Here is a 20,786-nt window from a genome sequence, read left to right as displayed (position 1 = left end):
TCCCTGAAGGCAGCGGTGAAGGGAAATCCCCCTGTGGGCAGAACTCTGGGCAGTGCCCCAGTGGGCAGTTTGGGCAGTTTTTCACTTTGTTTAGGAGAAATGGCAAGATGTGGGATTACATAACAATGTGTGGGCTTTGGCCACATGGTCAGGGACTTAGAAGGAACATGATTTGAAAATAAGTGACAAAGAAATTTAGGAAAGAGGCATGTGGATCGGACTCTCTGAATGGCCAAAAAACACAAACATATTTGTGTCCCATGTGAATGCTCACCAAAGGGTTACCTCAGCAGATGATTTTAATAAATAGAATGACCCATTCTGTGGATACCAGTCAGCCTCTTTCCCCAGTCACCCATCATGACCCAATGGTTTCATGAACTTCATTAAAGTAGTTATGGTTGCAGGGTGGCAGTTACACTTGGGCTCAGCAACAAAGACTTCCACTCACTATGCATGACCAGGCTACAGCAACAATTAGTTGCCCAATCTGCAGTGGTAAGACCAACATCGAGCCCTGAGTATGGCACCTTTCTCTGAGGTAATCAGCCAGCTACCTGCATGTCAGAAGGTGGTCCATCACATTGAACTGTTTCCATCAAGGAAGGGGCAACATTTTATCCTTACTGGAGTGGACACTATGCATACAGATTTTCCTTCCCTGAACACAATGCTTCCATGGACTTACAGAAAGCTTTATTCATCATCACTGTATTCTACACAGCATTGCTTCTGATCAAGGAACTCACTTCACAGCAAAAGAAGTGCAGCAATGGGCCCATGGTCATGGAATTCACTGGTATTACCATGTTCCCCACCATCTTGAAGAAGCTGTCTTTTTTGTTTGTTTGCTTGTTTATTTTTGAGAGAGAGAGCGGGGGGGGGGGGAGGGTGGTGAGGGGCAGAGAGCGAGGGAGACACAGAAACCAAACCAGGCTCCAGGCTCTGAGCTGTCAGCACAGAACCCAACCAGAGCTTGAACTCACGAACCACAAGATCATGATCTGAGCCGAAGTCGGACACTTAACCAACTGAGCCACCCAGGTGTCCCTTGAAGAAGCTGTCTTAATAGAATGGTGGAATAACCTTTTCAAGACTAAGTCACAGCACCAGCTAGATGGCAATACCTTGCAGGGCTGAGGCCAGGCTCTCCAGAAGGCTGTATATGCCCTGAATTAGTGTCCAACATATGATGTTATTTCTCTCATAGCCCAGATTCATGGGTCCAGGAATCAAGAGGTGGAAATGGGAGTGGCAGAAGTCACTATTAACCTTAATGACCTACCAGCAAAAGTTTTGCTTCCTGTTCCCACAACTTCATGTTTTGCTGGCTCAGAGGGCTTAGTCCCAGAGGGAACTTCTGGGTACTTCTCCCAGGAGACAAACGATTCCATTGACTGTAAACCAAGACTGCCACCTGACCAATTTGGGCTCCTCATGCCTCTGAATCCACAGGCAATGAAGGGAGTTATGGTGATGGCTGGGGTGATTAATCCTGTTAACCAAAGGGAAATTGGACTACTACTTCACAGTAAGTCAGTCAGAGTAAAATGGCAAGTAAGAGTGTCTGGAATACAGGAGATCCCCTAACATGTCTTTCAGTACTACAATGCCCTGTGACTAAGGTCAGTGGAAAACTACCACCCAATCCAGGCAGAACTATTAATGGTTCAGACCATTTAGGAATGAGGGTTTTGGGTCACACCACCAGATAAATAACTATGATCAGATGAAGTACTTGCTGAAGGCAAAGGCAATAGAATGGGAGGTGGAAGAAGATGGTTACAAATACCAGCTGCAATCAGGTGAACAATTATAGAGACAGGACTGCAAGAGCCATGACTATTTCTTTTGCTATGAGTACAGTTGTATTCATATTTCCTGTTTTCTTCTTTCCATTTTCCTCTTTCCTATTCCCTTATCACGTGGCATGAAATATTGAACTTATTTCACAGTATCTAGGTATTGTTAATTTCACATCATAGTATTTAACTTACAGGATATCAAGAAGAGTAAAAATCACTCAAGGGCTTTATATACTCTTCTGGGGATGGGGTAAATATGTAAATCCCATATCCTATTGGTTCTGTTTCTCTGAACAGAACTCTAATACAGATTCCATTCCAGGATGGATTGTATGACTGAACCAGAGATCTTTTCTTGGGTCTGGGAACCAAGAACTGGAAGCCAGAGTGGCACCACATATCACCATTTCCTATGACTCACTGGGGTGGTCTGTGCTTCCTGTCCCATTCAATTCTGTAATGTTAGAGGTTCTGATCCCCGAAGGGGTCACATTTTCACGAGAGGACAAAGCTAGAGTCCCAATGGAATTATAAGCTAACGTTGCCACCTGGGATTTTTGGGCTCCTTGTGTCCCTTCTCTAATAGCAAGAAGAGGTGTCACAGTCTTGGAAGGTGTAATTGAGCCCAATCACTGAGAAGAGGTAGGACTGTTGTTAAATCATGGAGATGCAGGGAATATGTATGGAACCCAGGTGATCTCCTTTGGTGCTCCTTGGTATTCTCTAGCCCCACTGTGACTTTAAATGGAGAGACCTCAGCAATCCCAGCGTGAGAATGGTGACTAGACACTCTGGTGCTTTGGATACAAGAACCTGGGTATAGACACTGGGTTATCACCCAAAGCCAGCAGAATATTATCTAAAGGTGAGGGAAACTAGAATGGATAGTGGAGGAGAGAGAAAATAAGTGTCAATTTCAGCCCCAATACCAAACACGGTAGTAGGGACTGTGCTTCATCTCACTAATTTCCCTCTTATAACGTTTCCCACAGGCAGAGATGCCTATTAGCATCCTGGATGAGCTGTTCCCAGAACATATATGGAAAAGTGATTCAGGACAATGCAAAAACTGGACTGTGAAATATCCAAATAAGCCACTTTTTAAAAAAAAATGTCTATTTTTGAGAGAGACAGAGCATGATTGGGGGAGGGGCAGAGAAAGAGGGAGACACAGAATCTGAAGCAGGCTGCAGGCTCTGAGCTGTCAGCACAGAGCCTGATGTGGGGCTCGAACCCACCAACCGTGAGATCATAACCTGAGCCAAAGTTGGATGCTTAACTGACTGAGCCACCCAGGAGCCCCAAATAAGCCACTTTGATTCTCCTTCAAGGAAAGTCTTGCTGAACAGCTGTGGAGATTATAATCAGCAGAGAGTCTCCAGATGTCAGCTATTTAGGATAGCCTCGGTTGCCTTCCCAGGTCACCCCACATCCAGTGAATGAGCAAGAGAGGGTATGAAGACCTGGCCATTTTGGGCCAAATCTGTCACGCAGTATTTATTCCACAGCTCGCTGCTGGGCTGGCCATGGCTTCAGTGCAGTACCATTTCTCTCTGCACAACTGACTTCCTCCCCTTTTCACAGTAGTTGGTCCCTATCAAAATCTCACAGTCTAAGCTCTAACTTTGCTTCTGGAGAATTCAGACTACCACAGTGAAATAACTACTGAAAGCACTTGATAGCCCTAGGGTGAGGGGAACAAAGGAAAGAACAAAGGAAAGTGGTTTATCAATATGCTGGTGATTCAAGGAGGTCCCTTGCAGAGCAGGGCAAGGGACCAGCTGCTGGTCAGAAATCAGAGGAGGACCACCCTGCTAAGCTCAGAGCTGCACGTCAGACCTCTGAGGGTGTCAGTGACCAAGAATGAAGGTGGTTCTAAAGAGCCAACAAAACTGGAGTCCAAAACCAAACTTCGCTACTAGAATGAATGGCCCCAGCCAAAATGATAGAGTTACTTTCGGCACACAGAAACGTAACTCCTTTCCCCCCTCATCCAGCACTCTAGGGTACTTCTACTGCCCTCTGTTGGTACAGTTACCCACAAGAAAACAGGTGGAACAGAAGTGGGATCTGTAGAGGCATATCCCTGACATTACATCTAGAGTACAAAGGTGGGAGGAGGATTAGAGCTGATAGACACCAGCTTAAAAATATCTCCTTGCTGTGCCTTTGCCCAGGAAATAAAAACAGACGACTTCCGAGGGAAAAAAAAATGAAGTTTTAATATTGCTTAAAACATGAAGAGTAAGAAAGTACATGCTAGAAATCCTCTGGTGTGATATTAATGCTTATGATCCTGATATGAGGGATCCTTAAATTTTTCTTTAAACAGTCAGACATGCTCTAATGTTTCTGTACTATTAAAAGAAGTGCTAGATATTTGTTTAATGCGACAGGAGTTTTTAGCTTTCCTCTTCCTCCTCCCGCTCCTCCTCTTCATTCAAAATTTTCTTACCAAGTATAATTAGGAAAAGTAAAACGAAAAGAGTTAAAGGAATGAACCACAATAATATCAGGTAGTCCAACCATTTCTCTCCTTCTGATGCCACCTGGTTCTGAGGAGGTGGCCCACTGTCAATACTGCCTCCATGGCCCACATGCTGGCACTTGGGAGGTGCCCATCCATAGTTGCAGTGGCAATGCTGTTTATTGTTGCAGACTCCGTTCATGTGGCAGGTCTCATCAGCCTGACAGCTTCGCGGTGGATAGGTCATGTTGACACACTTCTTGTGGATGCATATCTTTTTTTGACCACACACTGTGCCATCTTTCACTTGGCCAATATCAGGTATGGACATCCCTACATGATAATCAGTGCCCCAGCAAGTGATGTTTTTGAGGTGAAGTTGATGCACTGTAGAATGCTGTATCAGACTAGGAATTACTTCTACATTCTCACACTGTACTCTCCCACAGAGAATATCAGGGGCCTCACATTTTATGTATATTAGATCTGCGATATCACAGTGACCAAACCGATTTCCTTGGGTGTTGATTTCTCTGTAGCATCTCTGAGATGCACTCCTTGCGTCTTTGCCAAAAATCTCCCTGCACTGCTTGTCATGGTTGGGACATCTCCCTTCATAGCAGTAGGCATCATCACCACAGGGAACCCCGTCCTGCACGTATACATCTTCTGGGCACAGATGAGATGTCCCATTACACCATTCGGGGAGGTCACATTCACTCATCTGCTGTCTGCACACAGTCCCTGATGGCATGAACTTGCAGTCTTTGCAACAAATTCCAAAAGTACAAGCAGCTCCAGGCTTCAGAGTACAGTTCAACAGACAACAGGGGTCATTTAAACACTGGTGTATGGTGCCACAGTCACACTCCTCTCCTTCTTCAATCACTAAGTTCCCACAAAACTGTCCCATAGAGATATTCGCAGAATGTGGAGATGACTTGATACATGACCCTCTAGAGAGAGTATTGTCCCAGTACCGGGCATAACTGCAATTGCTGAACTTAGTTGTCACCTTCCGGGAAGGATACATTAGGCACCACTGAAGCCCACACACACATTGCTCAGTATCATGAAACATACCCAAATTATGACCAAGTTCATGGGACACAGTAAGTGCAAAATAAAACAGACTGTCTCCTTCAAAAACATCAACTCCACTATTAAAAGGGCGTTGGCATATCCCTCCAACGTAGGCAACTCCAAGCTTTGTGCCAAAATGTTTTTTTATGAAAAGATGGGCAGTGTCATGGTGCAGTCGGGCATCAAGATTGACAGACTTCCAAAGGGCAAAATCCTCCACAAGCTGATCTATCTGATCAGCGACAACTAGGTTTCTTTCACTCCAGATTTCAATCCCAGTCAAAACTACATCAACCTCCAAAGAGTAATATAAGATATCTAGTATATTGATAACATCAAATACTTCACGCTGTACTACTGACACGTTACTTTCGTAGTACAGGAATCGATTATGGTCCATGACTACACCCAGCTCAAGAAACCGCAAGTGGGTCCACCAGCCGGTATAAGAACTTTGTATCAGAGTAGAATTATATGAGGCTCTCAACTGCAAATGTCGTGCTATTTCCTCTTCTGTTAGCCCACATCTCATAGGTGGGAATTGTGTATCATCACTATCTATCTTATATACCAGGTGTTCAAATGTGGCAGAAAACCTAACTGGCTCAATTTCATAAGCAAGGTCATTTATCTGCAGCATTCCTCGAAAACCTCCAGAACAGGTACTGAGGGCAACCAGGGATTCGGGGACTCCTTCCACATAACCATGATAGTAGCAGTCGTCAGGAACAAAAGGCTGATCCTGGTGGAGGGCTTGCTGGTCTGTGTAGGTGAACACCAGGAAGTGTTTAGAAATCAAGAGCTTCTTGACCTTCATGTGGACAATGTGCCTCTGGCCCCCAAACTGCAAGCTGTAGGAGAGCCAGCCTGGAGCCTTTATACCTCTGTCCCTGCCAGTCACCTTCAAGGGGACCACCAATTCTGGGGAGGAGAAGTGCTGGGAGGGCCTGTCTTGAGAGTGGCCAGAAATGAACAGAGACATCCCAACCCAGAGTAGCAGAAGAGTGATCCTGATGTGCACCAAGGCCTCACCCACTGCCATTATGCAGTTGTCATTATGAAGCCACCTGTCCAGGGCAGAAGAGGGCAGGGTATGAGGTACTGCTGGTCTGGCTCCTCCCTCTGAGCTGCTTAGGGTGCAGGGTTGACCTTTATGGATCTGTGTCCTAGAAGAGGTGGACCATCAGAGTTGCAGTGCTGAAAGTGGAAATAAAAAAGAAGAGCTAGGATGGGGTTGGTGGGGTAGGAAGGGTGGGATAGAGAGAGAAGAAAGTGAGGTAAAAGTGATTCTTCAATTGGAATGAGGCTAGAATTAATAAAATACCCGAGACTGTCATATACATATGCACATATATGAGTATATACATATGCACACATATACATATACGTGTGTGTGTGTGTGTGTGTGTGTGTGTGTGTGTGTGTAGGCAGGCAGGGGGTGGTAGAGGACAGGTTTCTAGAGGAAGAAATGAAGGAGGTTAGTCATAAATAATGGTTGAAACTGGATGGTGGATAGATAAAAATTGATTACATACTGTTTTCTAAACATGTAAACCGGCAATGAAATTTTCCCTATTAAAAGACAGACATCTGACTTCCCGATTGCTCCTCCAACCAAAAATCTACCAGTACCCTACTATCTTCAGGAAGCATGTGGACAACCCATCCAAAACCCACCGAATTTTTGTCTCTTTTTTCCACACAGTTTATTCTATCTCCCCTTTACTTGTGCAGGACATCTGATCTCCCATTGTATCCGAGGTTAGCAGTCAAAGTAAGTGTCACTTAAGGCACTCATTAATTTTGGGAGACCCCTTCCAATCAAGACAGATTTTTATTTTAAAATGCATTCTTATCTGTAGAAAAACTCTGGACATCCAAAGAAAGGCAGCCACACTGATAGGGAAGCAGGGAATGCGTTGCTATTTTGCGACAAGGCAAACAGCCCAACTGCCTCCAATCACAGCATGCAGGCAGCGGCCTTCTCTCTACCCAGCTCAGCTGCATCATGCTCTCAATCATAAGAGACTCGTCTTAGATGTATAAATATAGATTCTATTCTATATTTTTTCATGGCCAGTGATTTAGCTGAATTCTCTAGAGAAAGATGGATTGAGAAGCTTGAACCTAGAGTCAGTTCATTAAAACGTTCAAAAGGCCACACACAGTTCAAGTGGACTTACGTCATTCCTGTTGAAAACATAAATTTTGGTTCAGGCAAAAGTTAAATTTGTTCATTCACTAACTTTTATTAAAAGTATCAATAATTTATTGAATGTTTGAAAGCAAAAATTAAATTTGGAGACACACTGGAACATATATACTGGTGACATGAATATTCTAAATAAGTACACAAATGGGGTCAGCAGTATAGAGTATGAAAAATATCCTTAGCATTATAATGTCAAGAACTCCTGGCCACATTTGGATGCTTTTTCAGAACTAATGGAGGGCTACTGGAAGCCAAGAATACTAAATGAATCCTTTCAGGGAAAGGATCTCTGGTAGAGGTGAAATCCTAATTACTAGATTTCCTCTCCATTTCTCTCTTCATAATATACTTGGTATATGCTATACATCTGGGAATATTAAGATGAGAATGTCAATCAGAGAGAGACAAATACCCTATGTAGAATTTAAGATACCAAACAGATGAACGTAACAGGAAGGGGTGGGGGAATAGAAGAGAGGGAAACAAACCACAAGAGACTCTTAATGATAGAGAACAAACTGAGGGTTGCTGGAGGGAGGTGGGTGGGGGATGGGCTAGATGGGTGATGGGTACTAAGGAGGGCCCATGTTGGGATGAGCACTGGGTGTTGTATGTAAGTGATGAATCACTGAATTCCACTCCTGAAGCCAATATTGTATTGTATGTTAACAACTAAAACTTAAAATTGAAAAGAATAAATTATATTTAAAAAAGGATGAGAATGTGTGAGTTGGAAGAGGGATATTAAAGATAAAGCATTAGATGGACGCCTGGGTAGCTCAGTCGGTTAAGCATCTGACTCTTGATTCCCGCTCAGGTCATGATCTCACAGTTTGTGGATCCAGTCCCACATCTCTGCCCCTCCCCTGCTTGTGCACATGCGCACATGAGTGCACGCTCAAACACATACGTGTGCTCTCTCTCAAAAAAAAAAAAGAAAAGATAAAGCATTATAAAAAGGAGAATAACCTATATTAAGCTTTGTCAGAAATATGATGCAGTAATAATAGAAAAGTTCATTGCTGAGAATCTTTGAGACACATCAGACTGTCAACATTGCATTGCTCTAAAGATGAGTCTTGAAGGAACACTGTGTTACCACAAACCATGTAAACCGATGTCACTCCAAAGCCCTCCTTTCTACGGTTACCAGCACTTCAAGCAGTGTTCAGGTTTTCCTCTTTTTTTTTTAAAAAAAATTTTTTTTTTCAACGTTTATTTATTTTTGGGACAGAGAGAGACAGAGCATGAACGGGGGAGGGGCAGAGAGAGAGGGAGACACAGAATCGGAAGCAGGCTCCAGGCTCTGAGCCATCAGCCCAGAGCCTGACGCGGGGCTCGAACTCCCGGACCGCGAGATCGTGACCTGGCTGGAGTCGGACGCTTAACCGACTGCGCCACCCAGGCGCCCCAGATTTTCCTCTTAATCAATACTTAGCTCTTCTATTTCCAGCAGCTATTTCAAATTGCCCCAAACCTTTATCTTCCCATGTCTCCTCTCATGCCCAGTCACAGACTCATTTCAGTGTTTCTCAAGCTTAGGTCACAAGCCATACAGGGTCATGAAGTCAATTTAGTGAGCCACAACCAATTGACACAATACTAAATATCAGAGAGCCTCACACAGATCAGCACCCCCTGCTGTTACCTACCACCACAGAAGCTATAGCAGCATTCTATTGACACTTGTTATATAATTATCAATTATTTCCTGAACTCCAAAACTAAAATTTATAGCTGGAGATGGGATCTGCACGTTATATTTCTCCGTTGTTATTTGGCTTCCTGAAGTTTTATCAACACGGATTCGAGAGAGAGAATAAAACGCAAGAAAAGAGGACAAGGAACTTGTCATTACCTATCTGCCTGCCTGCTGTTATGTTCTGTAAATTCCCAGCCATGATGACTTGCTCTGGTGGGGAGAGTTGGTTACCACATTCCCAGAACCAGTTCCATTAAGCCCTAACAAAGGTGTGAGTACTAGATGAACAGTGTGCCCTTCTCAGAAGTCTGAGCACCAGATGTACAGAACCATCCTCCAGTACCCCGGGTGACCCACACTAGCTAGCCAGCGTCCCCTCCTCAGATGTTCCAGGCATACCACAAAGCACCCTGATATAAGCCCCACGTGTATAGCACTTCTCTCTCTGAGATCTGAGTCACAATTCTGGAAGACCTTCTTCCAAGTTGCTAAGTATCAGCTCACCAAGTCCCCCGGTACCAGCTCAGCATCACCTTATGGGAAGAACAGCTATTAGCTCTACAGAACCCCTTTTCTGATATCCTAAGTTACCAACATGACCAGAGCAAAGCCCTATCTTCTACAGTCCAGATCTATGAGGCCCATTATGAAACTATCCATTTATGATAACCCCATCCTCTGCCCTTCCCTACCCCCCCCATCTTAGGCATAGAGCTTTTTCTAGCAACTAATACCTCTGTGTACCTCAGCACTTCTTTTCATCTTTCCAGTCCTTTAGAAACTTTTCAAGAATTCCTTTAGATTAATTACTCTTGGTAGGCTTTTCTTTCCTGGACTAGATCTTGACAGCTACAGGACTTGGTACCAAGAGTGCTGCCAAGAGAGACAGACACCATGGGACTCTGGGATTGGTATGGGCATGTCCATGGCTTTACACGCTGCTGAACTCCTGTCCAATGGGGAATGAGCATGCAATGACATCACAATGAACTGAATTACCAGCCAATGTTTACTGTGATGAAGTGTACTACTGAAGCAAATGTGTAGGCACCAAGTGTGATGATGGCTGAAGCAAATGTGTGGGGACCAAGTGTGATGATGGCTGAAGCAAATGTGTGGGGACCAAGTGTGATGATGGCTGGAAGTACCTCAAAGACTGTTCTGGAGAATTTGCACAGTGAGGCTCAAGGCTCTAAACTCTCAGCTCAAAGAGCTGATAATGATAGACCTAAAAGAATCTCTCATTGGTTTTGGCCATAGAGTCAGTTTTACCAAAAAAAAAAAAAAAAAAAAAAAAAATCAAACTTTAATTGTGAAGTTACAGAGCCACAACATAAGTTGAATGTGTAGATTTGCCAAGACTCTGATGGGAAAGTTAGAACACTGAGAAGGCAAAAAACCTTGACGCTTGCAAAGAAGAACTCCAGATGGACTTAACTGATTCTGAGTATCTTGATCCTCCCAAGTGTCCCTGAGTCTCAGTTACTGGGAGAGAAGCCAGTCTGAAGAGCCTAGACACCTATAGCTTGAGACCCTGTCCCTTCTGTGGAAGTTACTCTGCAAGGAGATACCTAGTCTCCTGAAGACATACTCTTACCATCCTTTATTGGCTCTAGATGCAAATCAGAATCTAATTCAACACATTCCAGGGGAACAAATTCAACATCTGAATTGAGAGGAAGGAACTTCTACACCAAAATAATGATAATATTTTACTAATTTATGTTGGCAAAAAGGGGGGGCATTATATTAATAACAGAAAAGCTAAAGTAGTTAAAGATATATTTAGTATGATAAAATTCAACACGAATTTGTATCTATTTAATAAATACCTTCAAAATATATAAAGAAAACATTGAGAAATCAAGAAGAAATAGAAAAATACAAAATCTACTTGTAAATATTAACATACTTCTCTCAGCAACTGAGAGAAAAATCACCCACAAAAAAAGGATAAGGAAATAGAAGATTTAAGCAAGGCTAATCAAATTAACCTGACACATGTAAAACACTACAGCCAACAACTGCAGAACAGGTATTAGGTTCAATTGCACATGAGATATTTAGCAAAATAGATGATATCCATGGTCATAAAGGAAGTCTCAACAAATGGTAAAAATAAAAATTGCATAATATATGTTCCTTAACTACAGAATTTTTAAAAACTGGATAGGAAAAAGAGCTAGAAAATAGCCATTTCTTTCAAAATTAAAGAAAAGCCTTCTAAATAAGCCATGGTCCAAGTATGATCAAAATATGTAATTAAAAATATTTTGGGCTGAATGAAAACACAACATATTAAATTTGTAGAATACAGTTAAAGCAATGCTTATATGGAAATTTCTGTATTTCAAGGTATATATTAGAAAAGGATAGTAGGGGTGCCTGGGTGGCTCAGTTGCTTAAGCCTCTGACTCCTGATTCTGGTTCAGGTCATGGTCTCACAGTTTGTGAGTTCGAGTCCCACATCGAGCTCTGCGCTGACAGTGTAGAGCCTGCTTGAGATTCTCTCTCTCTTCTTCTCTCTGTCCCTCCTCCATGCTCTCGCTCTCTTTCTCTCAAAAATAGATAAATATTTTTTTAAAAAAGGAGAAAGATTGAAAATATTTTATGTAAGATATAACGTCACAAAGCTAGAAAGATGAGAGCTAATTAAACTTTAATAGATAAAATTTTAAAATAAACATGGGAGGGGGGGCCTAGGTGGCTCAATCAGTTGAGTATCTGACTCTTGGTTTCTGCTGGAGTCATGATCCCAGCATTATGGGATCGAGCCCCACGTGTGCTCCATGCTGAGTGTGGAGCCTGGTTGAGATGCTCTCTCTCTCCTCCCTTGCCCCTCTCCCCTGCTCATGCTCTCTCTCTCTCTCTAAAATAATAAAATAAAATAAAATAAAATAAAATTAAATTAAATTAAATAAAAAATAAATAAAAATAAAGATGGGAGTACAAAACAATAAAACAAAAATATACTAAAAAGAAAATAAAGTCAAACACTGGTTCCTTATAAGGAACTGACAAACACTTAGCAGTATTGATCAAGAACTAAATTGAGAAAATACAAATTGCCAGTAAGTGTTCCTATAGTAGTTTCTATTATGTATAAAATAATAATAATAATAATAATAATGATGCAGTGGTCTGGAACTGGACCAGCAATATCTCAAGAAATGCCTGTATTTAATCTTCCCTCCTCTGTATAATTACCATACAGCCTGCAGTCACCCTTTGAAATCAACGTTGTTAAGTTAGCTTTGGCACTTGGCCAATCAGTAGGCTGAATATTAGGACAATGGAGACAGAGGTTGTTGGTGATAGGTGTTGGTTGAAATTATCAAGGGGGATTTTGTGTGTGTGACCAAAAGTATTATACAGAGGGTTTCATTTTGGTTTTAAGAATTTTTTTAAAATTGCAAATCAAAAAGCCTAGTTCTGTAGGCACTTCAGTTCAGTTTCTAGCTCTGATTTCTTCTTTTTTATGTATAAATCAGACTACATTTAGCAATAATTTTAAGGGGCCTTTGGTCCCATTTACAAAATTGATTAATTAAACATTTAAGCTGCTTATAAAAAATAATGGAAATTTAAACACAGGAATAAATTTGTCAATAAGTTTGAAAATTTAAGCAAATTTTCATGGGAAAATTTGGGAAACTTCCTTGGGAAAATTCCTTGAAAAACCAAACAAAAGTAATAGAAAAATTAAACAGTTCTACATTAATTAGAGTTTGAATCTATATGAAAAATATAAATTAAAAACAATATACCCTTTCACAAAATCTCTGGTATAGTGGGTTCTCAAAGTGTTTTTTGAGGTAATACAAATGACTGAACAGTGATAAAACAGAGACATATCCTAATCAAACTTTACTAATTAAGTTTCAGCAATTGCTTCAACAGTAGTAACCTAAGAGCAATGACTGAATGTTTAGGAATTACAGACATTTGTGCCATGATCAAAGGCTTTGAAGATACAGGGGTAATGATAACCAATCACACCCATATTTAACTCACCTATTTTGCATGTGCAAGTGGGTTGAAGAGTTACTACTAATTTTCTTAAACAAGGCAGGGGTGATTATAATTACACCTGCTCTTTCAGTTCTGATTTGTTTACTCACAACCCAACACAACTAAATCTATTATGTAGGTAATAATTATGTAGCTAATAATAGTTATGAAGGGTTGAAAGCAAAAGATAAATCATATGAACACCAAGATATAAAAAAGAGAGCAAACGTTAACAAAAATAAATCTGATGAAAACATATTAGAAGACGACAAGGTGAATAGAATTGTTGGATCACTATATTGTACACCTCAAATTAATACAACACTATTCATTAATGATACTGGAATTAAAAAGATTGTTTTAATTTAAAAAAACTGACAAGGGGCACCATGGTCAGTCAGTTAAGCCTCTGATTCTTGATTTTGGCTTAGGTCATGATCTCATGGTTCATGAGTTCAAGCCCTGTGTCGGGCTCTATACTGATAGTGTAGAGCCTGCTTGGGATTCTCTTTCCCTCTTTCTCTGCCCCTCCCCAACTCATGCTCGCTCGCTCTCTCTCAAAATAAATAAATAAACTTAAAAAAAAAGATGATAAGGGAAATATTGACAAAGATAAAGAGGTATCAATCAAGGTAAAGAGGAACAATATTTAATATAGGAAGAAACATTCCATGGTATTTTGTATGCACCTAATAGCAGAGCTTCAAAATATGTGAAGCAAGAGTTGAGAGGTCAAAAAGAAGAAATAAAAAACCCAGTATCATATTTGGAGACCTTTACTTAGAACAAGCAAGAAAATAAGACAGAATTAAATGACATTAAAGTGTCCCGATCAATACATACAGAACACTATACTCAAAAACTGCAGGATACACATCATTTTCAAATGTATGTAGGGCATTTACCAAAACTGATGGCATTCATGGCATAAAGCAATTCTAAAGGAATACAAATTGTACAACAGATGCACTTCTGGTTTCTGCTCTGGCATGTAAAAAGCTTGCAAATCATCACTCCCACCCTCACAAAAAGAAAAAACAGGAAAAAACTGAAAAATCAATGACCTTTCTTAGGTCCATCAGACCAATGAGACCACAGGACAAACAAACTGGATAAAGCAGAGAATAGGGATGATCTTATCTAAAGCAGAAGTGGTTGGAGCCAATGACGCATAAATGGTGACTTCGGTGAATTCCTGGAGTGTTGACTAACATCATTATTAAAAACTCTTGAGGTCTCACTCTAAAGGGAGCCTCTATACTGCCATAAGTCTGATCTCCAAAAAATCTACCAGACACTCATAATAAAAATCAGGGGGCAAAAATCACCAAATGTTTGACTAAGAAGAGGAGAAAAGCAATCCGGGGACATATGGTGAAGGTAATAGTAACCACTTTGAAATACACCCAGAGTGTCCTCAAAACAAAGGCCTACCCAGCAAGGGGAACAACTTCACCAGAGCCTTATTCAACTTGAGGGAAGTGAAATTACCCAACTTCATCCCCCTTTAGCCTTCTTATGTCACCTAAGTTTGGGGATGGGGAGATAGGAGAGCTTAAATGCCCAAGTTCATAGTCCAGGGGCACAGGACCACTACAAGACTGAGACCTAATCTAAGAACACAGAATGCTTCCCATTCTCCCACTCCTTATACCACATCAAAAGGGCTTCTGTACAAGTGGATTACACCTGAAAGAACTATAAAACATAGACTCTATTTTAAGGAGTTTCTCAGGAAATCCTAAGACAATATGGTAGACAAAAACAAGGACACTAGAAGAAATTGAAACTTCTCACACCTGCAGCTACAGGAAAGAATAAACACAGCCTAACTTCTGGTCAAATAAACACTAAAGGCCTATCTATCTCATTTTCTATTGCCCAATATACATGTCTGGCTTTCAACAAAAAATTACAAAGCATGTTAAAAGGCAGGGAAAAAAAAACAGTCTGAAAAAACAAAGCAAGCATTAGAGTCAGACTCAGATATGGCAAGTTTTTGGAATTACCTGAATGGGAACTTAAATAACCATGATTAATATGCTAAGGGGTATAACGGAAAAAGTTGATAATATACAAGAATGAGTAATATAAGCAGAAAATGGAAACTCTAGGAAACAATCAAAAGGAAATGACAAGATATCAAAAACATGATCACAGATATGAAGAAGGCTTTTGATGGGCTCATGAGTAGACTGGAACATGGCCAAAGAAAGAATCAGTGAGAGCTTGAAGATATGCCAACAGAAACTTCCTAAACTGAAATGGAAAGAAAAAAAACTGGGGGTGTGTGGGGGGAGACTATCCAAGAACTGTGGTACAATTATAACAGGTGTAATATATACATAAAGGGAAAAAAATCAGAGAAGAGAAAAAGAAGCAGAAAAAAATATTTGCAGTAATAATGGCTGAGAATTTTTCCATAGTTAATGACAGAAACCACACCACACCAGGAATCTCAGAGAACTCCAAGCAGCAGAAAGAGCAAGGAAAGTATACCTAGGGAAACGCTGAGTTTCTGGTGCAGCATGTACAGAGACTGGAAGTCATGACTCCATCATAGCAAACAAGTAAAAAGCTGAACACACTAAAAATTACTAACTTCTTTGAGATCCATAAGAGAAATGAAGTCATGGAAAAACCGCTGTCTCCAAAACTGAAGAGACCAGCAGTGAATATGGAAACCCATAACTTTCCAGAGCAGAAAGCCACAAGCAGAAATATCTGTGGGAAACTGGGATGGATAGGAAAACTTAAACCGTAATTGATGAATTACTGAAGGCTAGGTGTGGACAAGTCTGAGACTTAAAAATTACAGGGAAGGCCAGTTTAGAGGGCCCCTCACACTTCTGGGAGTTTTACCTCCATGAACCTACCAGGTTCTCATGCTGACGTCAGAGAAAAATCCCCTCCTTGTTCTGGCAGGAAGAGATGAAAGTAGCCATAACTGAAATACATCCAGAGCATTCTATTCTTTTTCATAAGGCTTAAAGAACAACTATTTCCCACAGTCTAATCTACTGGGGTTATCAGCATCTAACTGGACTGGGGGGAAGGAAAATATAAGACTCTAACCTCCTCTAGTCATCCTATTCCACCTAGGAGGGATGGAGGAACTGAGAATAGTTGTGAGGGTCACAGTATAGCTGTACAGGGCTACTTAAAGATTCAGACCTAATCTGAAGATTGAGAATTTCCCCTCCCCCTATACCTTGCCACCGCATCACTAAAGGCCTACATACCAACACATACATATCCTTTTACCAAGTACATCATACCTTGATTATAACAAAAAATATTACAAGGTTTATTAAAGATAAAAAACATTTTGAAGAGACACAGCAAGCATCAGACCCAGATCAGATATGGCAGAGATGTTGGAAATATCAGACCAGAAATTTAAAGCAACTATGATCAACATGCTGAGAACTCTAATGTAAAAAGTACACAATATGGAAAAACAGTCATGTAAAGAGATGAAAATTCTAATAAAAGAATCTAAAAGAAGTGCTAGAAATTGAAAACTCTATAATAGAAAGAATGCCTTGATGAGGTCATCAGTACATTGAACATGGCTGAGGAAAGAATCAGTCAATTCAAGAATATATCAATAAAAGTGTTTAAACTGAAAGGAAAAGAAAAGAAAATAGAACAGAATATCCAAGAACTGTTGAACCACTATAAGTGATCTAACATGGGTATGATGGGACTATCAGAAGAATAAGAAAGGAAAAAACATTCAGAATCCATGACAGAACATTCCCAAAGATTTGCCAGTAGAAAAAAGCAGTATGTTGGGGCACCTGGGTGGCTCAGTTGGTTAAGCATCCGACTTTGGCTCAGGTCATGATCTCACTGGGTTTGTGGGTTCGAGCCCCACGTCGGACTCTGTGCTGACAGCTCAGAGCCTGGAACCTCCTTTGGATTTTGTGTCTCCATCTCTCTGTCCCTCCCCCTCTTGCACTCTTTCTCTCTCTCTCTCTCTCTCTCTCTCTCTCTCAAAAATAAATATTAAAACTTTTTTTTAAATCACTTTAAATGTCAGTGGCCTAAATACACCAATTAAAAGACAGAGAGTTTTAAAGTGGATTAAAAACAACCCACCTATATGTTGAGTACAAGAAACCCACTTTAAGCATAAAGACATACAATTTTAAAATAAAGGGACAAAGAATATACCATGCTAACACAAATAAAAAAAAAGCTGGAGTAGATAAATTAATTTCAGACAGGGAAGACTTCACGGCAAAGAAAATTATCAAGGATAAAGAGAGACATCACATGATTAAGGGGTCAATTCTCTAAGAAGACATAACAATCCTTAGTGTGTATGTATCCAACAACAGAGCATTAAAATATAAAAAGCAAAGCTGATTCAAATGCAAGGAGAAATAGATGAATTCACTATTACAGTTGGAGACTTCAATACCCCTCTATCAGTAACAGCCAGATCCAGCAGGTAGAAAATCAGTAAGGACATACTTGAACTTAATACCACCATCAATCTACTGAATATAATTGACATTTATAAAATACTTCAAACAACACCAACAGAATACACATTCTTCTCAAACTCACATGGAACATTCACCAAGATAAACTGCATCTCAGGCCATAAAATACATCTTAACAAATTTAAAAGAATAGAAATGATATAATAAATACTCTCAGACAACAATAGAATTTAACTAGAATTAATAACAGAAACTATCTGGAAATCCCAAATGTGTAGAGATTTAACATAATACAATTTACATTAGCCCCCCTCCAAGATAAAATATTTAGGTATAAATCAAATAAATATATATAAGATCTATATGAGGAAAAGTACAAAATTGATGAAATCAAAGAACCAAATAAATATAGAGATATTCCATGTTTATAGATAGGAAGACTCAATATTGTCAGGATGTGAATTCTTTTCAAATGATCTATAGATTCAATGTAATCCCAATAAAATCTTAGCAAATTTTTTGTGGATATCAACAAAGTGATTCTACAGTTTACATAGACAGGCCCAGAATAGCCAACACAATACTGAAGGAGAAGAATAAAATTGGAAAACTGACACTATATGACTTCAAGAATTCTATAAAACCACAGTAATCAAGACAGTGTGGTATTGGTAAAACAATAGAGAAGTAGATCAAAGAGGTAGAATACAATGTCCAGAAAAAGGGCCATACAAATACAGTTGACCCTTGAACAATATGGGAGTTAGAGGCACCAACCAGTTGAAAATCCACATGTAACTTCTGACTCCCCCAAAACTTTACTAATTGACTACTGTTGACCAGAAGCCTTACTGATAACATAAACACTGGATTAACACATATTTTGTATGTTATATATAATATGTATTGTATTCTTAGAATGAAGTAAGCTAGAGAACAGAAAATGTTTTCAGAAAATAAAAAGGAAAAGAAATTTATAGTACTGTATTGCATTTATTTTTAAAAAATCCATATAGAAGTGGACCTATGCAGTTCAAATCTCTGTTGTTCAAGGGTCCACTGTATAGTCAACTGGTCTTTGACAAAGGAGCAAAGGCAATATGATATAGAAAAGACAGTCTTTTTAAGAAATGGTGCTAGAGTGGGATGCCTGGGTGGCTCAGTCAGTTAAGCATCCAGCTTTGGTTCCTGATCTCACAGTTCAGGAGTTCGAGCCCCATGTTGGGCTCTGTGCTGACAGCTCGGAGCCTGGAACCTGCTTCAGATTCTGTGTCTCCCTCAGATTCTGTGTGTGTGTCTCTCTCTCTGTCCCTCCCCCACTCACGCTCTGTCAAAAATAAGTAAACATTAAAAAAAAAAATGGTGCTGGAGCAACTGGATATTCCCATGCAAAACAATGAATCTAGACACATACCTTACACTCTTTACAGAGTTAACTCAAAATGAATTATAGGTCTATATATAAACTGCAAAACTAATGGTGCCTGGGTGGAGAATTCATTCTCTCTCTCTCTCTCTGTCTCTCTCTCTCTCTCTCTCTCACACACACACACACACACACACACACACACACACACACACGTATACACACCCTATTTAATATTTACCCCAGGAGTTTAGGAAAAAAGCAACATTCTCTTAGTCTTTCCAGAGGAAACGCAACTGGCATGTGGGCCCCACCCAAATGGTGATTCCCAGGAAGGACCCCAGAGCCTGGAGCACTGGCAGAGCCTTCCACCTATCTCCCTCAGGATTGCCTACAGCCAGTGCTTGGAGGACCACACCCTTCTCCTTTGTCTACAGCCTAAGAAGCTCTGGGTTTCCAGAACTTGCCGGTGTTAACGCACACAGAGCTGCACGCCCTCCATGCAGATAAGTCCTTCATCTAAGATGACTGCTACCATCATGGTTATGTGGAGGGGGCCCCCAGAGATCCCTGATTGTCCTCAGTACCTGTTTATGGACCATTCGAGGGATCCGACAGATAAATGACCTCAAGGCACTTTACCACATTGGAACACTAATTGTTATGAGACTCAATTCCCACTCATGAAATGCAGCTTAATAAAAGATGATGTAACATCAGAAGTTGGAGTTCAGGGCAGAAAATTCAAAACTTGCCCCAAATTCCCACAGCTGGTGGACCCACTGGCCCTTTGTGGAGTTGGTTATAGTGGTGTTCAACTGTAGTTTCAATTACTCAAACAGGAATGTCTCAAAGACAACAGAAATATATTAAATGTGACCAATTTAGTAGATTCCATCTGTCTACGTGTAGGCCTTCACATTTTTTAAATTGGGGTTGAGATTTGGAACCAGACAAATTTTATCAATGTTGAACAAGTCAACTTCTTGACAGCTTTCAGTGACTGGAAAAGCATTCATCTTTAGCCCCGTTTGCCACATGATTCTGGGCATCTGTGTGTGGGCTGGGATTTTTCTAATGTATTTGGATTGGCTTGCATCTCAGGAATATGGTACCCTCATTTGGGGCCAGCAGTTTGTAAATTCTTCCATTTTGCAGTGGTCATTGTTCACCAACTGGGCCATAATCCTGATATGTCTCACGTAGAGGAATTCTGTTTATGCAGGAAAAAAATATTGCATCATGATTGCCCATAATACAAATACCTGTACTTTTAGCAACTGCAGTTATGGAAGTTACTTTAACCTCATGAACTACAGCTGGGGTGGGGGTGGGTGGGGCAGGGCAGGATCTGTCTGACAAATACACCTATTTTTGGAAATGTTATCCTACTGGAACAATGTGGTAACAAGGTAGTAGAAGGTGATGAAGAGTGTAACTGTGGGTCAGAACATCCGTGCAGAAAGGATCCTTGCTGGGCCTCTACTTGTAAACTGAAACCTTGGACAGTCTGTGCTTTTGGACCTTGCTGTATAAAATGTAAGTCTGCTTCTCCCAGAAAGCTCTGTAGAGCATATATCAGCGAGTGTGACCTTCCCAAGCGGTATACTGGAGGTTTAAGGCGGTGCCCTGATGATGCCTTGCGGTGACAGTGCCCACTGTTAACACAAAATGTGCAACAGTCGC

The 20,786-nt window shown here is 40.6% G+C and overlaps 1 protein-coding gene across 1 annotated transcript; it reads right to left on the bottom strand.

Annotated features, from left to right (window-relative positions):
* Positions 1 to 4,207: 4,207 nt before the first annotated feature.
* On the bottom strand, positions 4,208 to 6,511 carry ADAM20 (ADAM metallopeptidase domain 20). The gene has a single exon (XM_047079744.1). The coding sequence runs from the start codon at positions 6,395 to 6,397 to the stop codon at positions 4,208 to 4,210; it is 2,190 nt and encodes a 729-aa protein (XP_046935700.1). The 5' UTR covers positions 6,398 to 6,511.
* Between the last annotated feature and the right edge of the window lie 14,275 nt (positions 6,512 to 20,786).

Source organism: Lynx rufus, unplaced genomic scaffold (assembly GCF_022079265.1).
Source record: "Lynx rufus isolate CCGP_SWC_20201006 ecotype Redwood Valley unplaced genomic scaffold, mLynRuf1.p SCAF_17, whole genome shotgun sequence".
Classification (NCBI taxonomy): domain Eukaryota; kingdom Metazoa; phylum Chordata; class Mammalia; order Carnivora; family Felidae; genus Lynx; species Lynx rufus.
Note: the sequence above shows the minus strand (reverse complement) of the source record. Positions and strands in the feature narration are given on the sequence as shown.

Bases quoted from the DNA above. Each gene is read 5' to 3' on its own strand.
- ADAM20 (XM_047079744.1), bottom strand. From the start codon at position 6,397: ATGGCAGTGGGTGAGGCCTTGGTGCACATCAGGATCACTCTTCTGCTA.